This window comes from Dermacentor variabilis, chromosome 2, assembly GCF_050947875.1.
Source record: "Dermacentor variabilis isolate Ectoservices chromosome 2, ASM5094787v1, whole genome shotgun sequence".
NCBI lineage: Eukaryota > Metazoa > Arthropoda > Arachnida > Ixodida > Ixodidae > Dermacentor > Dermacentor variabilis.
The window spans coordinates 66,894,732-66,915,845 of NC_134569.1; the positions used below are offsets into that span (position 1 = coordinate 66,894,732).

Below are 21,114 nucleotides of genomic sequence, written 5' to 3' on the forward strand. Positions count from 1 at the left end.
CTCGTGAAGAATTACTGAAGTGACACATACTGTAAACACAGTGGTGCCAGTTTTAGGTGACACTTCTTTGCATTTTTCTTCGTGTATGGCGTGCCATCTGTCTTGCCAAGTAGACACAAAGGTCTCATACAAGCAGTCAATAAATAAAGATTTTGATGGTGGGATCTTTAACTAGGGTCCCCCAGCACAGCATCCCAAGGCTACTGAGTAGTTGAATTACCCAAGTACGCTACAGATGTATTCATAAAGTGAGTGCATCCTTACCTCTCTCTACTTCCCTCATGCAGGCTAACATTTTGAGATGCTATGCAGCATTGCGTTGCCTTTGGGGATTGCGAAGGTTTCGCAATTTGCTAATGGCATGGGGATAGATAGATTAATAACTTTATTGAGGTCCCTCGGTGCGCATGATTAGCGCGCAGCGGGTCGCTCCCACATTGGGACAGAGAGGCCATGCCCCTCAGCTGCATCGCAGGCCCGATGGACAGCTCAGAGCTGTGCTTCAAGGTCAGAGCTGCGTAGAGCTTGGTCCCACTCTTCCTTTGTGGTCCTGGCCCCCGGCGACAAATGCGACAAGCATTGTGAGGGTGTGCGTTCGGAAAGATTTTGTGCTGGAAGGCCGGGCGTGGGTAGGTGCCCGTCTGAAGCTGCCTGTACGTGACAGCTTGTGCTTTACCGAGTGCTTTGTGCGGTAGCAGCACGGTTCTCTTGACTAACTTATAGTGCTGGGTGAGATCACTGTAAGTGATGAGGGGGTCGCGCTTGCTCTCCCATCCTGCCGAGAGGAAGTCCGAGCTCGCACGGTGAGTTACCGTATTTATTCGAATCTAGGCCGATAGTTTTTTTCAAATAATCATATTCCAAACTCTAGGGTCGGCTTAGATTCGACGATATTTAAAAACGCGCCAGTTTTTCATTGAAACTGCTAAATATGGTGCATAGCTAGCGCCATCTAGAAAAGTCAGTATCACAGCCGCTACTAGCCGTGCCAGTAGCCAACCGTACACAAACGAGGTCGCCATTTTGACCTGTGTTGTGTCGGCCGTATCAAGGTACGGCGTGGTTTTATCGCCATGGCACCAAGCAGGAGATGCCACTACAATGCATCTTTCAAGTGATAGCCGCAGAGGCATCGTCGAACCTTCAAGCCGGGCGGGACTTCAGTGTCGACGAGGAAAGTGTCCGTCGTCGGAGGGGACAATGACAGCAGCTTTTTGCGTACGCCGCAACGAGGGTGGCATTAAACGGACCAAAGAAAGGCCGTCACCACGAAGTGGAGACAGTTTTGGCCGACTTTGTTCGGACGCAGAGAGCAGCTGCCCTTTCAGTGACAACAGAAGTTCTCCAAGCGAAAGCTAGGGAACTTTTGAGGGAGCGGGGCCTAATGCCAAAGGATTTCAAAGCCAGCTGGGGCTGGCTTCAGAAATTCATGAAGCGCTTCGGCTTCAGCCTCCGACATCGCACTTCAATCACCCAGAAGCTGCCAAGCGATTTCGAAGAAAAGCTGATAACTTTTCAGCGCTACGTGCTGCAAAAGAGAGAAGTGGTAGGCTACAACCTTGGGGAAATCGGCAACACCGACCAGACGGCTGTGTATTTTGATATGCCAGTGGTGTACACCGTGAATTAAAAGGGTGCCAAGGAGGTGAAGGTGCGCTCTGCGGGCTATGAGAAGCAGCGCACAACTGTGATGCTGTGCTGCACAGCTGATGGACGTACTCCTTATATCATATTTAAAAGGAAGACGCTGCCTACTTGAGAAACTTTCCCTAGAAATGTCATTCTGCGGGCAAATGAGAACGGGCGGATGACGGGTGCGATGGTGGAAGAGTGGGTTAAGATTGTGTGGCAACGGCATCCAGGAGCCCTTTTGACAAAGAACTCGCTCCTTGTCGTCGACTCTTACCGTGGACACTTGACCGACAATGTGAAGGCTGCGCTTGCCCAAGCGAACACGGACTGCGCTGTCATACCGGGCGGCATGACAGGCCAGTTGCAGCCACTTGATGTCTGCATCAACAAACCTTTCAAGGATCCTCTGCGGAAATATTACACGGACTGGTTGACTGATGAAGACCACATGCTAACGGCAACGGGCCGCATCAAACGTGCATCTCTATCGCAGCTGGCGAGCTGGGTAGCTGCAGCATGGGACGACATCCCAGGTACTTTGATCGTGCGCGCCTTTAAAAAGTGCAGCATATCTAATGCGCTTGACGGTACCAAAGATAGTGCAGTGTTTGAAGGTGACAGTGACAAGGAACACAGCGACGAGTCTAGCAGCGATGACGACGTTGAATGAGCTCTGCAGGTTTAGATTCAATAAACGCTGTTGGCATTTTGTGAACGCTGTCCTTGCTTTTTTTTTGTTCGGCCTACATTCGAGGTAATATATATATATATATATATGTATATATATATATTTTTTTGCTTTGGTCTTCAGGGGGTCTGCTTAAAATCGGGGTCGGCCTTGATTCGAGTAAATACGGTAGGTCTCATGTGGCTTCATGTGTCGTCTCGAGGTTAGGGTGCGGCCCCTCTAATGGTCCCATGTGTACCGGGAACCATTTGATGTAGTGTGGGGTGAGGTGTTGAGTACCAAGTATTATGCCGACGGTTGGGGATATGCTCCCTGTTCCGAAGGACAGAACTGCCCTCTTGGAGTTGCAGTATACCAAGCTTTTACTGTTTTCTAGGAGTGCAAGGCTGATGGCTGCCTGCTCGGCCACTTCAGGACTGTGCGTGCGTTGACGACCGTGCCATCTTTGTTGACCACCGCTGCTACATAGGCTCGTCTGCCAGGATATTTGGCTGCATCCATAAAGCAGCATGCGTTCCCAGAGGCGGCTGCCTGTCGGAGGAGTGCTTTGGCTCGAGCAAGTCTTCTGTCGATGTTGTGCTAGGGTTCATATTCCTGGGCAGGGGGACTGCCCTGATCTTTTTCCTCTGGTCGGCTGTTAGCCCGTGCCTGTTCTTGATCTCCCGAGGCACGACGCCGATTTCTCGTAGGATCCATCTGTCCGCAGTTGTGCCGGACAGCCTGGTGATCTGTCCCTGTTCCTCCGCAACCTTGCTCAGCATGTTGTACATGCCTAATGCATCCAGTGCTTCCGTGCTCGTGTGCATGGGGATGCAATAACCATATCATCACCAATTACACACCCATCATAAGAAACAGTGCTAATCGAATTAATGGCAGCAATCATCTCCAAAGGATTAGCGATGTCAATTTTTGCTTCTGTGGACAGGCTGTGAACAATGGCTGCCATATTTTAATAGCTGCACAGTTCTTAAGCATGTATAATTGGCACATTTAGATATTACAAATTTTTTTTTTTTACTAAATTTCAGCTATGCAAAGTATTATTCATTGCCATATGGCTGTAAAAGCTAATGCAGCAAGGAATTAACAGCTAATTCCAGGCAGTTTACAATTGAAAGAATGCATGAGGATCGTAATTTCAGTAGGGCAACAAACCTGATGCATAAACGATTGTAGTGCCTTTATTACAACTTAATTTTGTGCTGTTCCTAAGACAGAGTACAGAAATGAGGATTTCGCAATATCGACTTATCAATGCACAAGTCTTTTGCATGCAGGCTCCTTCCACACCAGGCTAACATTGGCGTGCATGCAAAAGTATTTGGATCACGAGAGCTATGGCCAAACTGCGTCCCAGTGCTCTCTAGCAGCCTTGGGAGAAGCAAGGAATTGGATTATGCATGTGCACAGGCCAGCAACCATAGCCATTTAACACTTCTCTGCTTCATCTTTTGGTCGCAGCTTTTGTGTATAGACACTCCCCAGAGTGATGGTGCCGGTAGCACAGCTGTTCTGCATTTCGTATGCGCTACACACATCCTCATCACATGGGAGTACAGCTGTGCTGTCACACTAGTGAATTTTTGCAGCAGAAACTGGAATGACACCTTGATTCACGGATAGAAGCAAGACTGAGATGTGTGAACTGGTTATGAGTGCCAGGTGGGGCATGTGTGATCAAATTTTTAGCTTCCTCCTAGAGGAACAGCGGAATGCAGTTCGGCCTAAGCTCCCTGCTTATTTAGAGGGCTTAGTTCAGTCGCAGGTCCTATGTTCCAATTACTTTTCTCCACACCTGTACATTTTCTGTATTCGGGGTGCAGGTTCCATGAAAGAGGTCAATTTAAGTGCAATGTTGCAATGCAGCTTGTCAAAAGGTGAAGAACCCACAAGCCTACTACAACACCACATATACTACTAAAACTTGCAGGCTGTGAGCCTGGGCTTCATGTAAACGGCTCCTTCATAGATCCTGTGCCTGTAAATTTTTCATGTATATAGTATAGTGACAGGGTGCTACTAAAGTAACACTTAATGAAGTCAAAACGTGGCAGTACGATGCTTTCAGGTGCACATGCGTATATTATGCAGTTAGTTGAAGTAGATAACATTTAAGAATTGTGTTTGAACCAGTATCTCATAAAGGAGCAAAATAATGAACTGCGCCATTTTCAGAATAATAGTCCCTAGAACACGCATTGCACAGCGTAACAAGCAAGTAACGAGTTCCGTCCAACGCGTGATGCTCGTCAAATGCGCGGAGGAAGAAAGTGTCGCCACTCCGACTGCTGTACTCGGCAAAAGAACACCATAAAAACATGCCAGCAAGTTTGAAAGTAGTCTATAGCGCGCACGTTGTACAGCGATCACCAGTCGAGCCTGTTTCGTTTCAGCTGTTCCTCGTACTCGCGCAGCGGCACTCCTGGATCGTAGTGGTACGCTGCAAGTGCGCGGAAGCGCAAAGCCTTAAGCTTTCGAATCTTCTCCTTCTCGTTGATGCGCATCTGAACTTTTGGCCTTTTGCTGAGCAACCTGTTTTGGTTCAGCAGCGCTCGCCGGTGCAGAGATTCCCAGTACTCGGGAGTCTCTGGGTCCATCTCCGACAACGGCGGTGGTCCGTTCAGCGGCAGCTCCCACAGCCAGGACGGGTACGAGTCATCAGGACCGAGCTCGACGTCCTGGCCTTCTTTGAGTATGTTGCTGCCGCAGCAGAAGCGCACGAGTTTTTCTGGATCCGTTTCTACTGGTAGCTTTTTTTTCTTGGGTTGGATGCTGAGTCCCGCTGCGGCAACCGGAGATGTGCTGTTAGCATCCTACTCAGTGCGTTCTGTAGGATTTCGCGGAGGACATTTAAAGGGGAAAGAAAATGGAAGGTAAAATGACGTTTACCTGAAGCTGCTGCAGTTGCCTTTTTTGCGTAGTTTCTTGTAAGCAACTGTTGAAACGTTTGCCACGAATTTCCGTGGTGTATTTTGTTACAAGACCTAAGAAGCAACGTGCAAACAGCCATGTTTCTTTTTCTTTTTTTTCAATCTTCACTTGATCTGGCTTGTATTCGTGCACGCTCGCTGGCATGCGCTGGCTTCATGCACGGATCTACGTCCACAAAATTGGGTAGCAAACACATTTTGGTATGTTTATTCGTGCGTACATAAAATTTATCGAGTTACTCCATCAGCTTAAAACTACGGCAACTTGAACTTCACACGAAGCGCCTTATGCCACGGTCACCTGTCTCACCATTATCATCATCATCATCACAAAATGAGCCGGCTGCTTTGTAAACTGTGTGCTTGCCACCGTAACATCAATGCCATAACTGTGCTAAACGCTTGATATGCTGTTCTTTTCCGTTGTCTTTTCTTGTGACGCTTTGTAGGCAGTGATACTGGCACCGTTGGTACCATTTCCAATATGTACTGCACAAGCGGGTTCTATTGGAATACGCAGTAGCTGTTTACTTTTCTTACGGATTTTCTAGTACTACAAGTCGTGAGAGTAGAGTTGACTGGGAGCTCGCTTTGCGGCGACATTCAAGATGTAAACGATCGGCTCGGCTAGTTCGGCGCTTGTGACATCCGAGAAACTTTCTGCAGTTCAACATGCCGACGGTCATCCTGCTAGATGTGTCGCTGTCAATGTGTCGACCTGTGACGACACCCGACAGCTCGGAATCGCTCCAGCTGCGCCAACTGGCCGTGCATGGCATCAATGCTTTCCTCGATCATATGGCACAGCATTGTAAACTGGAATTTTGTGCATTGGTACGTGTACACGTGTCGCTTCCACATGCGACGTGAATATTTCGGGCTTTTAAATTGTGTAACAGAATGGTGCGTCAAAGCGCCGCAGCAGTTGCCGCTTTGGTCACCGTGTAGCACTGTGCCGGGCTTTTTAACTATCAATGGGACAGTGCAAACCATCTGCGTTGGCCGGGCGTTTTTACCGCTGCATGTGTATTGTCGACTCTCTCAACACGTGCTGTAGCAAACGAAAACGATTGAGGAAGAAGAAATCAAATCGAGCCGTTACAATTTTTCTTTGAATTTTACGTAACTGAGCCTCACGTCACGTAAGGCTAGCTAACTTGTTGCTAGCGGCAGCGAGGCGGCCAAGAAATCTGAACGCGTGCTTTCGTGGCATTTTACGTCGCACGGCACGTATGCACTGGGTCCTTCAAATTGCGAGTGCAGCTGATATTTAACGCTTGCACTGGACGTGGCATTACTCAAAGGTCCTAATATTGGATTTACGAAAAGCTTAGCTGAATCGACTTCATGGTAATATAGTGCAAAACTGGCACTGGATAAGAAACTGATTAGGAACAAGTGTGGACGAGAGAGCTCGGTAAACTTGTAAAAGTGCTGTCCCCTGGTTTTCAACGCGATAGCGTTAAGGCTCTTGTTCAGCGAATAAGGCCACGGCGTGTCAAAAAACCCAAGTCACAGTCACGTGATTCAGGAGCCAACGTTTTGACAAGTGGACTTGTCTTCAAGGCCTTCGCTAACCTTGAAGAAGATAAGTCCACTTGGCGAAACGTTGAATCCTGCTTTCATCTTGTTCACGTTTTGCTCATCGTCTTGAATTTCCATCTCCTGCATTCCCCCTGTTTTCACGTGATTCAGTCACTCCGTACAGAGTGGAGACAACCGCGGTGTTTACTACGGTGTTGGCCACGCATATCGCGGACGCCTTAGTAGACTCCTTTGGCGGACGACGGACGGACACGTTGCCGGCACTCATTCATTCATTCATTAATTATAAACGAATGAATGCGAATAAACAACAGTGACTGTGTATGAATAAAAACCACTAAAGGAAACAATTAAGCTATCGTGTCGTACTCTTAAAGATGCAGTTTAAGTGTCCCCCTATATTTTTCTGTGCTGGTCCGTTCATCAAAATTCATGGGACAGCAGGATTGCTTTATTTTTTTGCCTGACGCATTATCCACCAAGCAGGCTAAATATGTGGCTGGTACTTCAATTCTCAGTTTTTTGATGTGCCAGTACACTATTTGTTCTTGTGCCAGAGTTCTTTGCTGTGCATGCTGGTGCGCTCTCGCATTAGAATGCCTTCTTTGGCTGCAGTGATATTTTCTTTCTTCTTTATGCAGCAAATTGCAACAATACTTGACTTGTTCTGAATGTTTGAATGCAGTCACTGACTGCATTCACAAATTTAACACATTAAGTACACATAGACCACAGAGGAATCGTTGTTCAATCAGAGTCATTGTTATAAGCAGCGCAATGTTAGCCCAATTTCAACATTTATGGTTCATTTACTACCACTTTGTAGCAGTAGCATTTCATGTGTTTTCATCCTGCTTGCAGAATGCTACTGTGTGCCAAGTACATACCAACAAATCTGGTAGTGCCATTACATTTGAATATGCATCCCTTCGAAGCAGCCACAATCTGCGAGGTTCTGGTGTAGATACAGATACACCACAATGCAAACTGTTGTTTTATTAAAAGTGATTCAGTTTAGCTACTTCTGGCACCTAAAGCTTCCCATTACATATGGGAAGCGATATCGATGGCCCTGATGCACCGTCGATATCGCATATGTGCGGGTTCCCCATTAACATGCCCCATTACTGGGCTGATGGACTTGTTTTTCAGAGATAGAGGCCTAATGTCGGTTGAAATAATTACAAACTGGTCCAAATTGTAAGGAAGTGGCCAGTATAGTAATAATTTGGCTTGGTAATGACTAGCCTACTGTAATGGTGTCTGCATATTCACTTGTCTTTATTGAGTGAAAGAAAATAAGCCTATGTCTATCATGATGCAGGTGGTGTTCTCATCACTTTGGGAACTGGTGGTGCCATTCACACGCGACACCGAGAGCATCAAGGCAGCCTTGGTGCAGATGGAGTGCCATGATCGCACAGACCTCAACCTTGGTTTGCAGGGAGCACGACAAGTGCTCCTCGATGAATGGGGGTCTGCAATGCCAGCACAGGTTGGCGTCATGATACCTCACTCTTTTTTGGCACGTCTTTGTGGGACACCTCGTGTGAAGAATATGGTTCATGCAACGTTTCCTTTTGCATATAGTACATCTGGTTGCACATGACCACTGCACCTTGAACTTGTGTATATAATTATGTGGTAGGCAGAAGGGCAGTGGGTTGGACTCAATGCCAACTCCGGCCAGCGTTGGGGGGGGACTTGGTTGTTTGTGTATGGGGCTTCAAGAATTTGTTTTTGTTACATTCCATCTGCTAACGACTCCAGTGAGTTGTAAGCTGTTCATACTTTTGAGGTTAGTAGAGGTTAATGGTTGGATGAACTGACATAAAGCCTGGAAAAAAACATTGTTTAAAGAGAGCCGAGCATGAAACCCTATGTACAGACTAGGTTGTCTTATGTCACGTGGTCCCCACAGGGGCGTCTGCGTTGGCAGGTGTTTGGTGTGTTGTGACACGATGTACCCGAGCACACAAAAGTTGGACTCTCCCACGCCTGACTGTGTGCGGCTTAGCCGTGTCCGGGGAAAAGAGGATCCTGGGTGTTGAGCCAATGCTGAGTGCTTGAACCTTTACGACCTCTTGGTGGAGACAACACACCTCTTTGGCCTCAGCTTCATGTCGGCGGCACCCCCGGACTGACCCACCTGGGTGAAATCAGTGGTTGCCATTTCCTGTCTCTCTCTTCCCAATGTTCGTCTTTCCCTCTCACTTTCAATCTTTCCGGTCTTCTCTTCATTTCTTCTCACTTCCAAATTTCTGGGCGGCAAGTATGTAATATTGTGTGGCTAACCAGTCTTGGTTACGCTGTATTTGATTATAGCAGGGATGTAGAACTGGCGCATGCAAGACAATCTTGTCGTGTCCCCTTGTTGGGCTCCAGGGGGGGTGGTTCACATCTTTGCTGAACAGACATCTCTCTATGGCAACACAATTTCCTCCGCTTCCCAATCGTGCCCTGAAAAGGGCACGCAATGGAGCAACCTTCAAGTTTTTTTTACCAAAGCAAGGAAAACCTCCCAAAGTATCATGTGATAAATAGTGAGAAAGCTAAAAAAATGTGTCCACCAAAACGATTGGACTAGGCTATAAAGCGAGCAAAATGGCTAGTGGTGGCTTGTTACTTTAGGTGTGTGATAAAGTTCAGTACAGCAAGCTTCCAAACCTTGTGACCTTTGGAGACAGTGCAATTACTATTGCTGCTCATTGATCAATAAACGCAGTCCATGGGGTAGTTTCAGAACAGGATCTGTTGGAACTCACTGAGCCGGAGCTTCTCGAGGGCAGGAAGGAGCAGAATGTGACTAAAGTAAAAAGGATTAAGATAAGACATGATGACAAGGAAGTACCAACTAAGCACCTAATGCTGACATTTGACAGAAGCTGCCTGTCAGAGTCCATAAAGACAGGATATGTGAAGCTCCGTGTGAGACCATATGTGCCAAATCCGCGTCATTGTTTCGAGTGCCAAAGATTCAGTCATGGCTCCCAGTCGTGCTGAGGTCAGCTCACATGTGCTAAGTGCAATGCCAGCGACCATGGAGCAGAAAACTGTACCAGTGACCTTGAGTGACCCTCATTGCATCAACTGTGATGGTGGGCACCCGACATATTCTAGATCATGTCCAACCTGGAAAAAGGAAAAACAAATTATAATCCTTAAAGTCGCACAGAACATCTTGTACACCGAAGCACGTAGACGGTTCTTCGTTGGTTTAAAGGATGCATATGCTGATGTGGTGCATGAGGGGGCTGCTCCAAACCACTTTATGCCATCTGCCCGGCCCACACAGATTGGGCTATCGGCTGTGGCATCTGCCCCTGAGGCAGTAGTAGGTAAAACTACCACGTCCACTTTGCAACAGAGCTCGGCGACCTTTGTGCAGTCAGGCCACAAGGCCTCCCCTCGCCAGGTGAGGCCTGAAACATGAACAGCCAGCCTCTAAAGGCGGGCAACCAGCACCTGCCAGGAGGCAATGGACACAACATCGGCGCCTCTGGTGCTGAAGGAGCAGTGCGGGTCACTTGACCACTGCAAAAAGCAAAGAGAAAGGGTTAGGGGTCCTGACAAGAATCCCTGACCATTATACTATTTTTTCCTTCACACACAGAACACTTATGTATTATTATTAGTTAATAAAGGGAAAATCAGACATCCACCCATTCGTAGCAATTGCTACAAAGGAAAACCATACGGGTTCCTCGAAAGGAAAGCCTCAGAGTGGAAGAAAAATTTGTCCTGGTCCGGGACTCGAACCCGGGATTACTGCCTTTCTGGGGCAGCCGCTCTACCATCTGAGCCAACCAGGCGGCTAGCAGATGGCAGGGTGAAGTCAAACTTAATAAAGTAATTAATAAAGGGAAAATTCCCCTTTCCACTTCCTGATTACGCTGACTTAAAACAGCAACAACAATGCCCTTCATATGTCCTTCAGTGGAAACTAGCTTCGGCCAATTGGAACCATTTTAAGGAATCAAGCTATCTATTATGATATTTTATCAGGGAATTTAGTATAGATGACGTGGTAGCTTATTTTACCTCTTTTATAATAGATGCCTCAGAAAAATGCACTCCAGAAGCTACAGGTAACTCATGCAAAAGGCGAGTCCCTTCATGGAATTACGAGTGCAGGAAGGCATGAAGGAAACAAAAAGCATGGGGCACACTTCATCATTACCCAAATGCAGAGAATTTCATCCAATTCAAACACATAAAATCACAGGGAAGGTGTACACGAAGGCAAGGGAGGAGGGCAAGCTGGGGGAGGTTTATCTCCAGCATAAATTCGTACACACAGGAGGCGAAATATAGAAATATAGAAGGCTTAAGGGCCAACGAATACATCCGCTGCCTTTGTTGAATGACCAAGGAAAAAGTCTGAACGACCAAGCCAATGCGCTTGGTGAGCACTTCAAGTGCGTTTCTAGCTCTACCCACTATTCCGAGAGTTTTCCGAAATACAAAGAAATGGAGGAACGGAAGCCACTCAACCGTAAATTTAGCACAAATAAACTTTTTAACTGGCCTTTCTGCATTGCCGAGCTGAAAGCTTCTCTAAACACATGTCAGAACCCTGCTCCAGGTCCCGACAGAGTTATGTACGGGATGATTAAACACCTTCACCGAGACACACAAATCGCACTACTCGCACTCTTTAATACTCTCTGGGCAGCTGGATGTCTTCCATCCTCATGGAAAGAAGCTATTGTCATCCCTGTGTTGAAACAGGGCAAAGATCCCGGCTCAGTAACAGGCTATCGCCCGATAGCGCTAACAAGTTACTTCTGCAAGTTTTTCGAAAAGGTGATGTCGCTGTCTTCTGCACAACCTTGAATCGAACAAAATGCTTAGTCCATACCAATACGGATTTAGAGAAGGCCGGTCAACAACTGACCACCTCGTGCATGTCGAGGCTATTATTTGTGATGCCTTTGTCCATAGGCAGTTTTGCTTTTATTGATAGTTCTTGACATGGAAAAGGCCTATGACACCACATGGCGATATGGAATCCTTCGAGACCTGTCACAAATGAGCATCAAGGGAAACATGCTAAATGTTATTGAGAGTTACCTCTCAAAACATACTTTCTGCGTAAGAATAGGCAACACACTCTCACGTCCATTTACACAGGAAACTTGGGTACCACAGGGAGATGTGTTCAGCTGTATGCTCTTTATTGTGAAGATGAACACACTACGTTACTTGCTGCCTTAAGCCATTTTCTGCTGTCTATGTAGATGACGTACAGGTTGGTTTTAGATCATGCAACTTGGCAGCCTGCAAGAGACAAATACAGCTTGGGTTGCTGAAAGTATCCCAATGGGCAGACGAAAATGGGTTCAAGATCAATCCATAGAAAAGCTTCTGTGTCCTTTTTTTTCAAGAAAGAGAGGTATGCTCCCTGTTCCCACTATTCCTTTGAACATTCCTGTGAACAAAGAACAAACATTCTTAGGTATCATACTCGATCCGAAACTAACTTTCATCCCCCACATCAAATACCTCAATGCCAAGTGCCTGAAAACTATGAACATACTGAAAATTCTCTCGCCTACAAATTGGGGCAGTGACAGAAAATGCTTAATGAATCTCTGCAAAAGCCTTATTCAATTGCATTTAGACTATGGGGCTATGGTGTATCAGTCCGCTAAACCGAGTGCCCTAACAAGGCTTGATCCTGTTCGTCACTTAGGCATCTGCCTGGCCACAGGAGACTTCAGAAATAGCCCTGTACAAAGCCTCTATGTCGAATCTAATGAGAGGCCACTCCATCTGCAAAGGTCTTACTCCAGTTTCATGTATTTCCTGAAAGCTCACTCTAACTGTAGACACCCTTGTAACAAAACTAACAATATGACTTGTGCCACACTTTTCAAAGATCGTCCAACAGTGAGAAAACCCTTTTCACTACGTATGAGGAACCTCAGTGAAGAAATGGCTGTCCCACTTCTTGAAAATCCTCTAATGGCTCCAGCCAAACCAGTACCACCATGGCTGTGGCAGCTGATAGACTGTGACATGTGTTTTGCAGAAGTTACAAAGAATGCTCCAGAAATACACATAAAAATGCACTTCTTAGAACTTCAGTCAAAGTACTTGCGGTATGTCAAGAATTCTACACTGATGCATCAAAGTCGCATGCCGGCATTTCTTATGCTGCAGTCGGCCCATCCTTTTCGGAATCTGCCTGTTTGCATCCGGAAACAAGCATCTTTACGGAGGAAGCCTACACACTATTGTTGGCTGTAAGCCGCGTCAAAGAACTAAAACTACAAAAGCGTATCATATTTACAGATTCATTAAGCGTCGTCAAAACTTTAATGTCTCTACAAAAGAATAAAAATCCTGTCTTTACTGAACTATATTCAATCCTATGTGCTTTGTATGCATCTCATCAACGTATCATAACTTGCTGGGTACCTGACCAAAGAGGCATCGAGGGTAACATGCTTGCAGACTGTATAGCTACATCAGTAACTCCCAAACCAAGGAATTGTTCCTTAGCTGTCCCTGTCGTAGATTTAAAGCCTTTCCTATGCAAGAAACTAAGGGACTATTGGAAACGTACGTGGGACACTGAAACACTCAACAAACTTCACATTATTAAGCCTAATGTTGGAAACTGGCCACTGCTTACAAAATTAAGACAAACTGAGGTTATTATTTGCCGTCTTAGGATAGGCCACACATATAGCACTCACCCCTACCTGTTGATCGGTGATCAGCCTCCTGTCTGCGATAAATGTGTTGATATGCCAACTGTCCTGCACATCTTGATAGAGTGTCGGGAAGTAGAAGATCAAAGAAAAAAGTACTTTGGCTCTTTATACAGACCTTTATATTAAGAGAAACCAACAAACACTGACACCAAGGACAACATAGGGGAAATTACTTGTGCTTAATGAATGAAATGGAGAAACGATGAATTTATAGAAATTAAAGTTGATGAAAAAACAACTTGCCGCAGGTGGGAACCGAACCCACAACCTTCGCATTTCGCGTGCGATGCTCTACCAATTGAGCTACTGCGGCGGCATTTCCCCATCCACTTTCTTGGGTATTTATGTGTACTGGGAGTGTTAGCCAGCGCCGCCACTCACAGACCTTGGCGGCGGACGTGGAACGTTGTTTTTGCCGCAGGTGTCACGAGAACGTGATCTTTTTGGGTGAAGGGAGCTGGTCAATAAACGCACATATATTAGCGCACCTTCAGGTAGCATATGTGGGTTTATATGTTGTCCTTATGTTGCCCTTGGTGTCAACGTTTGTTGGCTTCTCATGATATGACTAATAAAAATTGGGCCCCTCGGTTAACCCCCTTTCTTCTCTTTTCACATTAAGTTAGATTTAAAGGTTTTGTGAGATATTGGTACATTGCAAGCTATCAGCCTGTAGTGGCGTGACTATCACCTCGAAAGCAGGCGAAGATAGGCTTGCATGCAGGTAGCGTGAGGATAGAACACATTAGCACGCTTGATCTGAGCGGCTGCGGTGTTGGCCGCTCCCGAGAACCCGCTGCACTATGGCTGGCCAGCCTATATAAACTGTGGCTACGGTGGCCAGCTCTTCGCACCGCCTCCCACAAATTGGTGATCCGCACGACCGAACTTAGCCTTCCCACAAATTGGTGACCTGGACGACCGAGCGCAGTGTCGGCGCACCAACTCTATCAAACGAGGGATGTGGATTCATGCGGTTCGGCTGACGTCCCGCAGTTGTAGGGTGTCTGGGAACTCTAAATTGACATGCCGGACATCTGGTTCATCCAGCTGGACAGCCACTTCCTTCTCAACAAGGTTCCAGGCCCCGGCTGCATTACAGGCTCCAGTTGCCAGCCTCTGGCCCTGACTTCTACGACGACTTGCGGGCGGCCGTCCTTGGTCACTGTGTCACCTCGAGCGCTCACTCGCAACCGCTCTTGCCATATGAACCATCGCGTCATTCCGCCTTTTATTCTGCATCGCCTTTATCCATACGTGCCGATCGTCAGCATGCGCCGGCCCTAGCATCAGATCTCTACTGGGTTCATGAGCCTCCTCCCCAGCTCAAAAGGCAGCTGTGTGACCCCTCTTTCCAAAGAATTCACTGAGCCAAATGTAAGCACTTTTGGCTATTCTACGGCTCACTGCTCTCCTTCCTTGGACGTTCCCGCAAGCTGTCTGCTTTTTGTTCAGAGGCACTTCACTCATCACCGATACAGAGGCTCTCCCACCGGCTCCACTAGGCGCAAATTTCACTCTTGTAGGCATGGCCGTGTCACAAGTACAGCCTTCATAATGCATTCAGGGACCACCACAACCCTGATGCTATCGGCATTCGAGATTTCACCACTAGCAGCAGCAGGCAAGCCTTCCAATGTTCTGTGCTCACGTCTTTTGTGGATGCATGGCCTACCAAAGATTTACAGGAGCAGCTCTGCCATCTGGTTTCTTCAGCTCGAGAATCATTTCTCTATCAGCAACATGAGTGACCAACACTTGCGCTATCTCCACGCAAGTCTCGAACTGCCAGACGGTCTGCTTTTGGAGCCCTGACTTCTACAGGCCTGGGCATCTACGAGAACCTGCAGAAGGTTGCAATTTCGCACTACGTATCACTGTAGCTGCACGTCGCTCACAAACTGCACTGCTAGTGCTGCCTGGTACATCTCTCTTTGATTGTGTGAACCCTACACTACCAACGACGACACCATCTGCACACTTTACCTGGACTTTACCATTGGACTTTATTTCAATCGCACTTCACACTAGGAGGGGGGCCCTGTAGCGGTGTAACGTGCAGGTTGCAGCAGAATAGAATACACTAGTGCTCTCGACCTGAGCGGCGGCGGTTTCGGCCGCTCCTGAGATCCCGCTGCACCATAGCTGGCCAGCCTAAATGAACCGTGGCTATGGTGGCTACCTCTTTGCGCAACCTCCGACAAATTGGTGACCCAGATGACCATACCCGGCCTTCCCACAAGCCCCAAGGATTTATAGCACATCCTCTCACTAGAGGCTGCTGCTGCGATAGCATTTTGTGAAGCCTGTGCCTCCCAGCCCTTGCGTTCAAAGGCTCACTAGTGAGGTACGAGGGCTGCTCTCACTCACACATTTACAGCATTATCCCTTTGTAATGAAACTTTTATGGTCATCACTAGTGATTATCCTTAAGTTTATTTATTCTATTATTATTATTATTATCATCACCATCATCATCATTATTCTATTATTATTCTACTGATTATCCTTACAGAATGCAGCTTCCATTTTTATACTAATATACATCATCAGTCATTACCATAATTTTATTATACACATGCATTTTACACACTTTACAGCGACTGTTTTAAGGCACTTTCGCAGCCAAATCTCACCTACCTCTCGCAGTTCATTACTACATTACGAACTCATTAACACTAGCCTGACACTTTTTCGCCATACTTTGCCCTTGCGCCATAAAACCTTATATCATCATCATCATCATCATCATGTCAAGCAGCTTGTATCATACTTTGATAGATGTCTTTTTACACCATAGATAGACCAGCTTGGGATAGAGAATATTGCAACGTTAGGCCACAGTGTTAAAAATAGAGTCGACTTGCAATATAATGAACATGGATATGACTGACTATCAGATACATTAAGTAAATCTAAAATTACTTTTTCTTGCGAAGTCTTGTACGCTGCTTATAACGAATATAGGGTATAACGAAGGTATTTTTTGTATTGGACATGACTTCATTATAACATGGTTTGACTGTAATTGCACAGCACAGTTATGTGACCTGATTTTGTTTTACACAGGTAATTCTTGTCACCGATGGTGCCCTTAGTGGCTGGCGGGGATCGGAGGATGGCGGTTCAGGACGGCTACACGCCGTCTGCCTGCACCCTGCAACTGGTGCACCACCCCCAGCTCTTGGTCCGCTGGGGCGCCTAGCTCAGCGAATGGGCGGCCGTCTGTTCCTGCCCGAAGGAGGCCTGTCAATCCGTAGTGTGCAGCAAGCTTTTCTGAATTTGGCGCAGGCACAGTACGCACCTTTTCATGGCGTGCTGCGTTGTGGCCAGCTCTGGTCCAGTGTAAGCCTCTGCCCACCGCCAGAACCCCAGAAGAGGCCACAGGACTTTGGCTGGGCCCAGCCATCTACGACCATCCAGGTAATTGTGTGCTGAGGATGCAGACACATTTAGGCAACTTCAGGAATAGTATTCTAAGCATATGCGGTGAACTGCATCATGTTGTCTCACTGACTGGCTCCTACAAGGCTATGGGCAACCAGCACTGAAACTTCGCATGCCAACAGCAGCACCGTAACACACAGCCTAGCAAGCGGAGGAAACAATTTAAGTCGTACATACTGCGATTTCACATCTCATCTTGAGGCGTGTGTTTCCAGCTTCTGACTTGGCTGGACACTGGCATGCTAGAATATAGGAGCACATGTGCTCCTCAAAATGTGTGTGACCATGGGCAGAGCTTAGTTGGACGCATTAGCGAAAGCAAACAATACAGGTACACATTTGTTATCATTCACAATGCCATGTCATTTTCGTGGTCTCTACTAGGTGGACGGTGTCAGCATACTTTAGTTACACACTCAAACTTCCACAGGACCTCCTGGCCAGTGGTGCTTGCCCATAGCCTCATAGGAGTGAGGCAACATCATGTAGTGAGACAGCCTGGTGGAGACTAGCTCATATGAACAAAGCCCATGCTGCAAATTAGACTAGATGGCTTTATCGAATTCATCCTGTACGATTGTTTAACCTGGTAGTGAGTTTACCATGTGTGCCTGGATAATGTCATTCACCTGCATGGGTGATATAAGTGATAGCAAGGCCTTTAACCTGATTTTGCTTCTTACAAGGAGCATCTCTAGGCAGAGTGCTAAAGCTGCAGAGGGGTTTGAACCAACGTCATTGTAACAAAAAACGTTGCTTTCATCTACATGCCAAAAACAACAGTGCAGTCTATGGAAGACTGCCATAAACTGCAGCTTCTGCAGTAAAAGGCATTTGGTCATCTAACTGTCCAGTCATCTTGTAGCAGAGTGACTGCCACCTGCAATCCTTATACATTCTATAGATAAATCTCATTTTTGGCATAACTGGCAATCCCCATGTGATTTTACATGGCATGCGTGTAGATCAGTGCTATTTTTGTAACATGTTAAATCTTATTGTCACTGTTCAGGTTTGCGGCTTCCTTGGGCTGCAACAGGTGGCTAATCCACCAACTCTCTCCCGTCACTTGGTGCTCCCTGCACCAGGTCCTGAAGAGGCAAGACCCACGGAACCCAAGGAAGGAGGACGTACAGGCGAAGAAGAAGAAGACGGCGATGAAGGCAAACAACCGTCTTTCTGTGTCTTGTTGCACGGGAGCCTCAAGGTTGAAGGCATGGTGGCCCTATGCCAGATAGGACAGGACTGGTACGGCATGCTCTACTCCTGGGCCGACAGCAAGAAAAAGTCAAATCTTATGCTGTCTACCTTTGAGCCAGGGCTCGAGGCAGTGCCGTGGCTTGGCAAGTTGGACCATTTGGGACCGCAGGCGCTGGCTCCTTTGGGGAGTGAAGCGCTTCCTGTCAAGTCAAACGACAAGCACAGCTACTCGCACAACTCGGTCGTGTGGATCCGCCAGTCTGACCTGCAGGCGGACATCCAGAAGATTCTGCGGCATGCAAGGAAGCTGCCAGAAAAGACGGCAAACTTCTACAAGGAATTGAACCGACTGCGGCGCGCTGCACTCTCGCTTGGATTTCACGAGCTTTTGGAAGGCATGGCCACAATTCTAGAGCGAGAGTGCACACTGCTGCCAGGCTCGGCTCATCCGGATGCTGCCCTGCAGCTGAGCCATGCGTCGTCATTCTTGAGGGGCCCCAGCTGCAAGGACTACACAGCGGCATTGACGCCACTGCGAACCAAGTTCTCTTCTCAAGACTGATCATCGAAAAGTACCGTAGAGAGACATTCGTACGGGTGAAGGCGTCTGTCGTACACATGTCACACATGTACTTTCGATGACAGTTCAAACCAGTGACCTCCTGTTAGTTCTTTCAAGAAAGATTTTCCTCAACAGAGGCACTAGTTGTTTGTTTCAGTAGTTGAATGTACAGTATATGTGTATGACACAGGTATGACGTGCAGTACACATAGCCCAAGTTGAAAAAGATGCATATAAATGAACCACTGTCTGTGGTACTTATCACCTCATATGTAAATTTCCCGTCCTGACATGTTTTTCTTTTGCTGTAATGTTAGTCATTGCACAGTTGAACAAGGAACTCATAAATACGTGATAGGCACTTTGTGTGGTACCCTTCATACGCACTTGCAATGTGACATGAGCTTTTGTAAATTACTTGTGAATATTTATCTCTGTGTCTAAAAGTGAGAGTCAAAGGTGTGATATGGGCACTGTTTATAACATTAAGGTAATGTTACATTCATAAATTCGTGTGTGCCTAAACACAACATTATTGGGACTCTTGTACTGAAACCTTGAGAATACCTTCATGCTATTACATTCCTGGAAGCAACATTGAAATAGGCTCTTAAGTTAGAATATAGCATGGACACAGTATGCAGACATTTCCCAAAGAATAAATTGGCAAATGTAAACAAAATTGATTTTACAGCTGAAAAGATTGTGTAATCATAGTTTTTAACAGTGCAGATGATCTTATATGTTCACATAACAGTCGTATTGGCTGACATGACATGAATGGGCAATTTTGAGCAATATTAAGGCTGTGTTGAGCAAAATAGCCCGTTTTTAATGCTGTAGCTGAAAAGACTGCCATTACCGGTTGCCAGAAGTGACACATGACTTGATGCAAGGCACCTCGGCATGACCTTTGAGATAAGCCCAGACAACACGTATGCTTGCTTTTGATAGCGCTTTACAATGTGCGACCTGGATTTGGCCACAATCCATTCATCAAACTGGTGCAGGGCAAAGCCGATCCGCATCACGTAGCATGGCCAGACTGGAGTTGTGCATAGCTGCGTGTGTTACACAGCGCAGCTACCCTGCGGTGTCATAATGAGCCTGCTCGCCATTAATGCGCTCGGACAACTGCGCGATCCGGTTAGTTTTTGCGGGTGACCTAGCTCCAGGTGCTTGCAATGTGAGCCAGCCGAAGTGCCCGGCACCTGTGGCGTGCTGAAAGAATTTCGAAGGCGGTTTGTCTGCTCAGGTGCTGTTAAAAGCTGCTAACAAGAAAACTATACAATTACTAGCCCTGCAGCCTTGCCAAGATTGGTTCAGTCTGATTCACTACTCATTTACAGCAAACCTAGCGGAAGTGAAATTTAGTTACAGTTGGCCTTTCACAAAGAAAGAAAGAAATAATCAGGCAGCCAGCACGTAAGTGTACGAATTCATCAGTGGTCATTTGTACATGGCATGCTACCTAGAAAAGCCAAGGTTTAAGAAATTGCTTCTTTGTCTGGAAACAAAACCAGTAAAGTTTCGATTGTGTCCATTCTACAGGACTGGTCAATTCACATCTTGCTCTTGGTAGTCTATCAATGATCCGTACTTGGGGGTTAATAGGAGACGCTACATTCAAGAAAAATACCATCTAAGGAAAGATTTCTGGCCTAATTCACTAAGCACCACGTAGAAAATTGTTTCTCTCCCCTAAATAATATGCATGAAAAGTTCACAGAATGCAAAACCACTGCCACATGCAAGCCATGATTAGTGCTGCATTTATATAGATGTGGCATGCAAGTGCTGTTAGCACTGTACAGTGCTCACGAAATGAAACGCGTCAATTGAGGGCTAACTAATGCACATATTTTCATTTCCACTGGCTGAAGTTTGTGTCGCATCGATGTAATTTTGGCATGTACACTTATATCGGAGTCCGCGTCACCTTTGGTGACCAGATTCCAAGCGACATGACATGGTACCCTCACACATGCAGGGTTCTACTAAATTCTCCCTGTCGCATTTCATTCTGTGAGCACTGTACATTACCAAAAATGGGGTGTGTACACTAGGTTTTAGTGTTAGTAAAATTTAAAAAACGTAGTTGCCTGCATGAATGGTTGTTGGTAATGTGTAAAAGAGAAGAACCCACTATTGTGCAACATAAGCATAATGGGCTAACTTTGCGGTGTGCAAAGCAGTGGCTTGGAAGCACTGTGATAGGATGTCAGAGTGCTGACAATGGGGGTGCACAGGGCAACTGATTGAGAAAAAATGTGCGCAGCTATCAGTATGTTCAAGTTAAAACTGTGATTTGCTGTACTTGAGAAGTTTTCAGAATAGTTAGAAAGCAAATGCAAAAAATCTGGTAAGACTTCCAGTGTGCTGAGC

General features: G+C 46.5%; 2 protein-coding genes across 2 annotated transcripts; one reads left to right on the plus strand and one right to left on the minus strand.

The window, feature by feature from the left end:
- Positions 1 to 3,486: 3,486 nt before the first annotated feature.
- Positions 3,487 to 5,366, minus strand: mRpL54 (mitochondrial ribosomal protein L54). The gene is made up of 2 exons (XM_075680834.1): positions 5,213 to 5,366; positions 3,487 to 5,105 (listed from the first exon to the last, which is right to left on the minus strand). The coding sequence occupies exons 1-2, from the start codon at positions 5,331 to 5,333 to the stop codon at positions 4,690 to 4,692; spliced, it is 537 nt and encodes a 178-aa protein (XP_075536949.1). The 5' UTR covers positions 5,334 to 5,366; the 3' UTR covers positions 3,487 to 4,689.
- A 201-nt stretch (positions 5,367 to 5,567) lies between these two features.
- On the plus strand, positions 5,568 to 20,268 carry IntS14 (integrator complex subunit 14). The gene is made up of 4 exons (XM_075680830.1): positions 5,568 to 6,087; positions 8,123 to 8,293; positions 16,590 to 16,943; positions 17,980 to 20,268. Exons 1-4 carry the CDS (start codon positions 5,926 to 5,928, stop codon positions 18,727 to 18,729), a joined length of 1,437 nt encoding a protein of 478 aa, XP_075536945.1. The 5' UTR covers positions 5,568 to 5,925; the 3' UTR covers positions 18,730 to 20,268.
- The last annotated feature ends 846 nt before the right edge of the window (positions 20,269 to 21,114 follow it).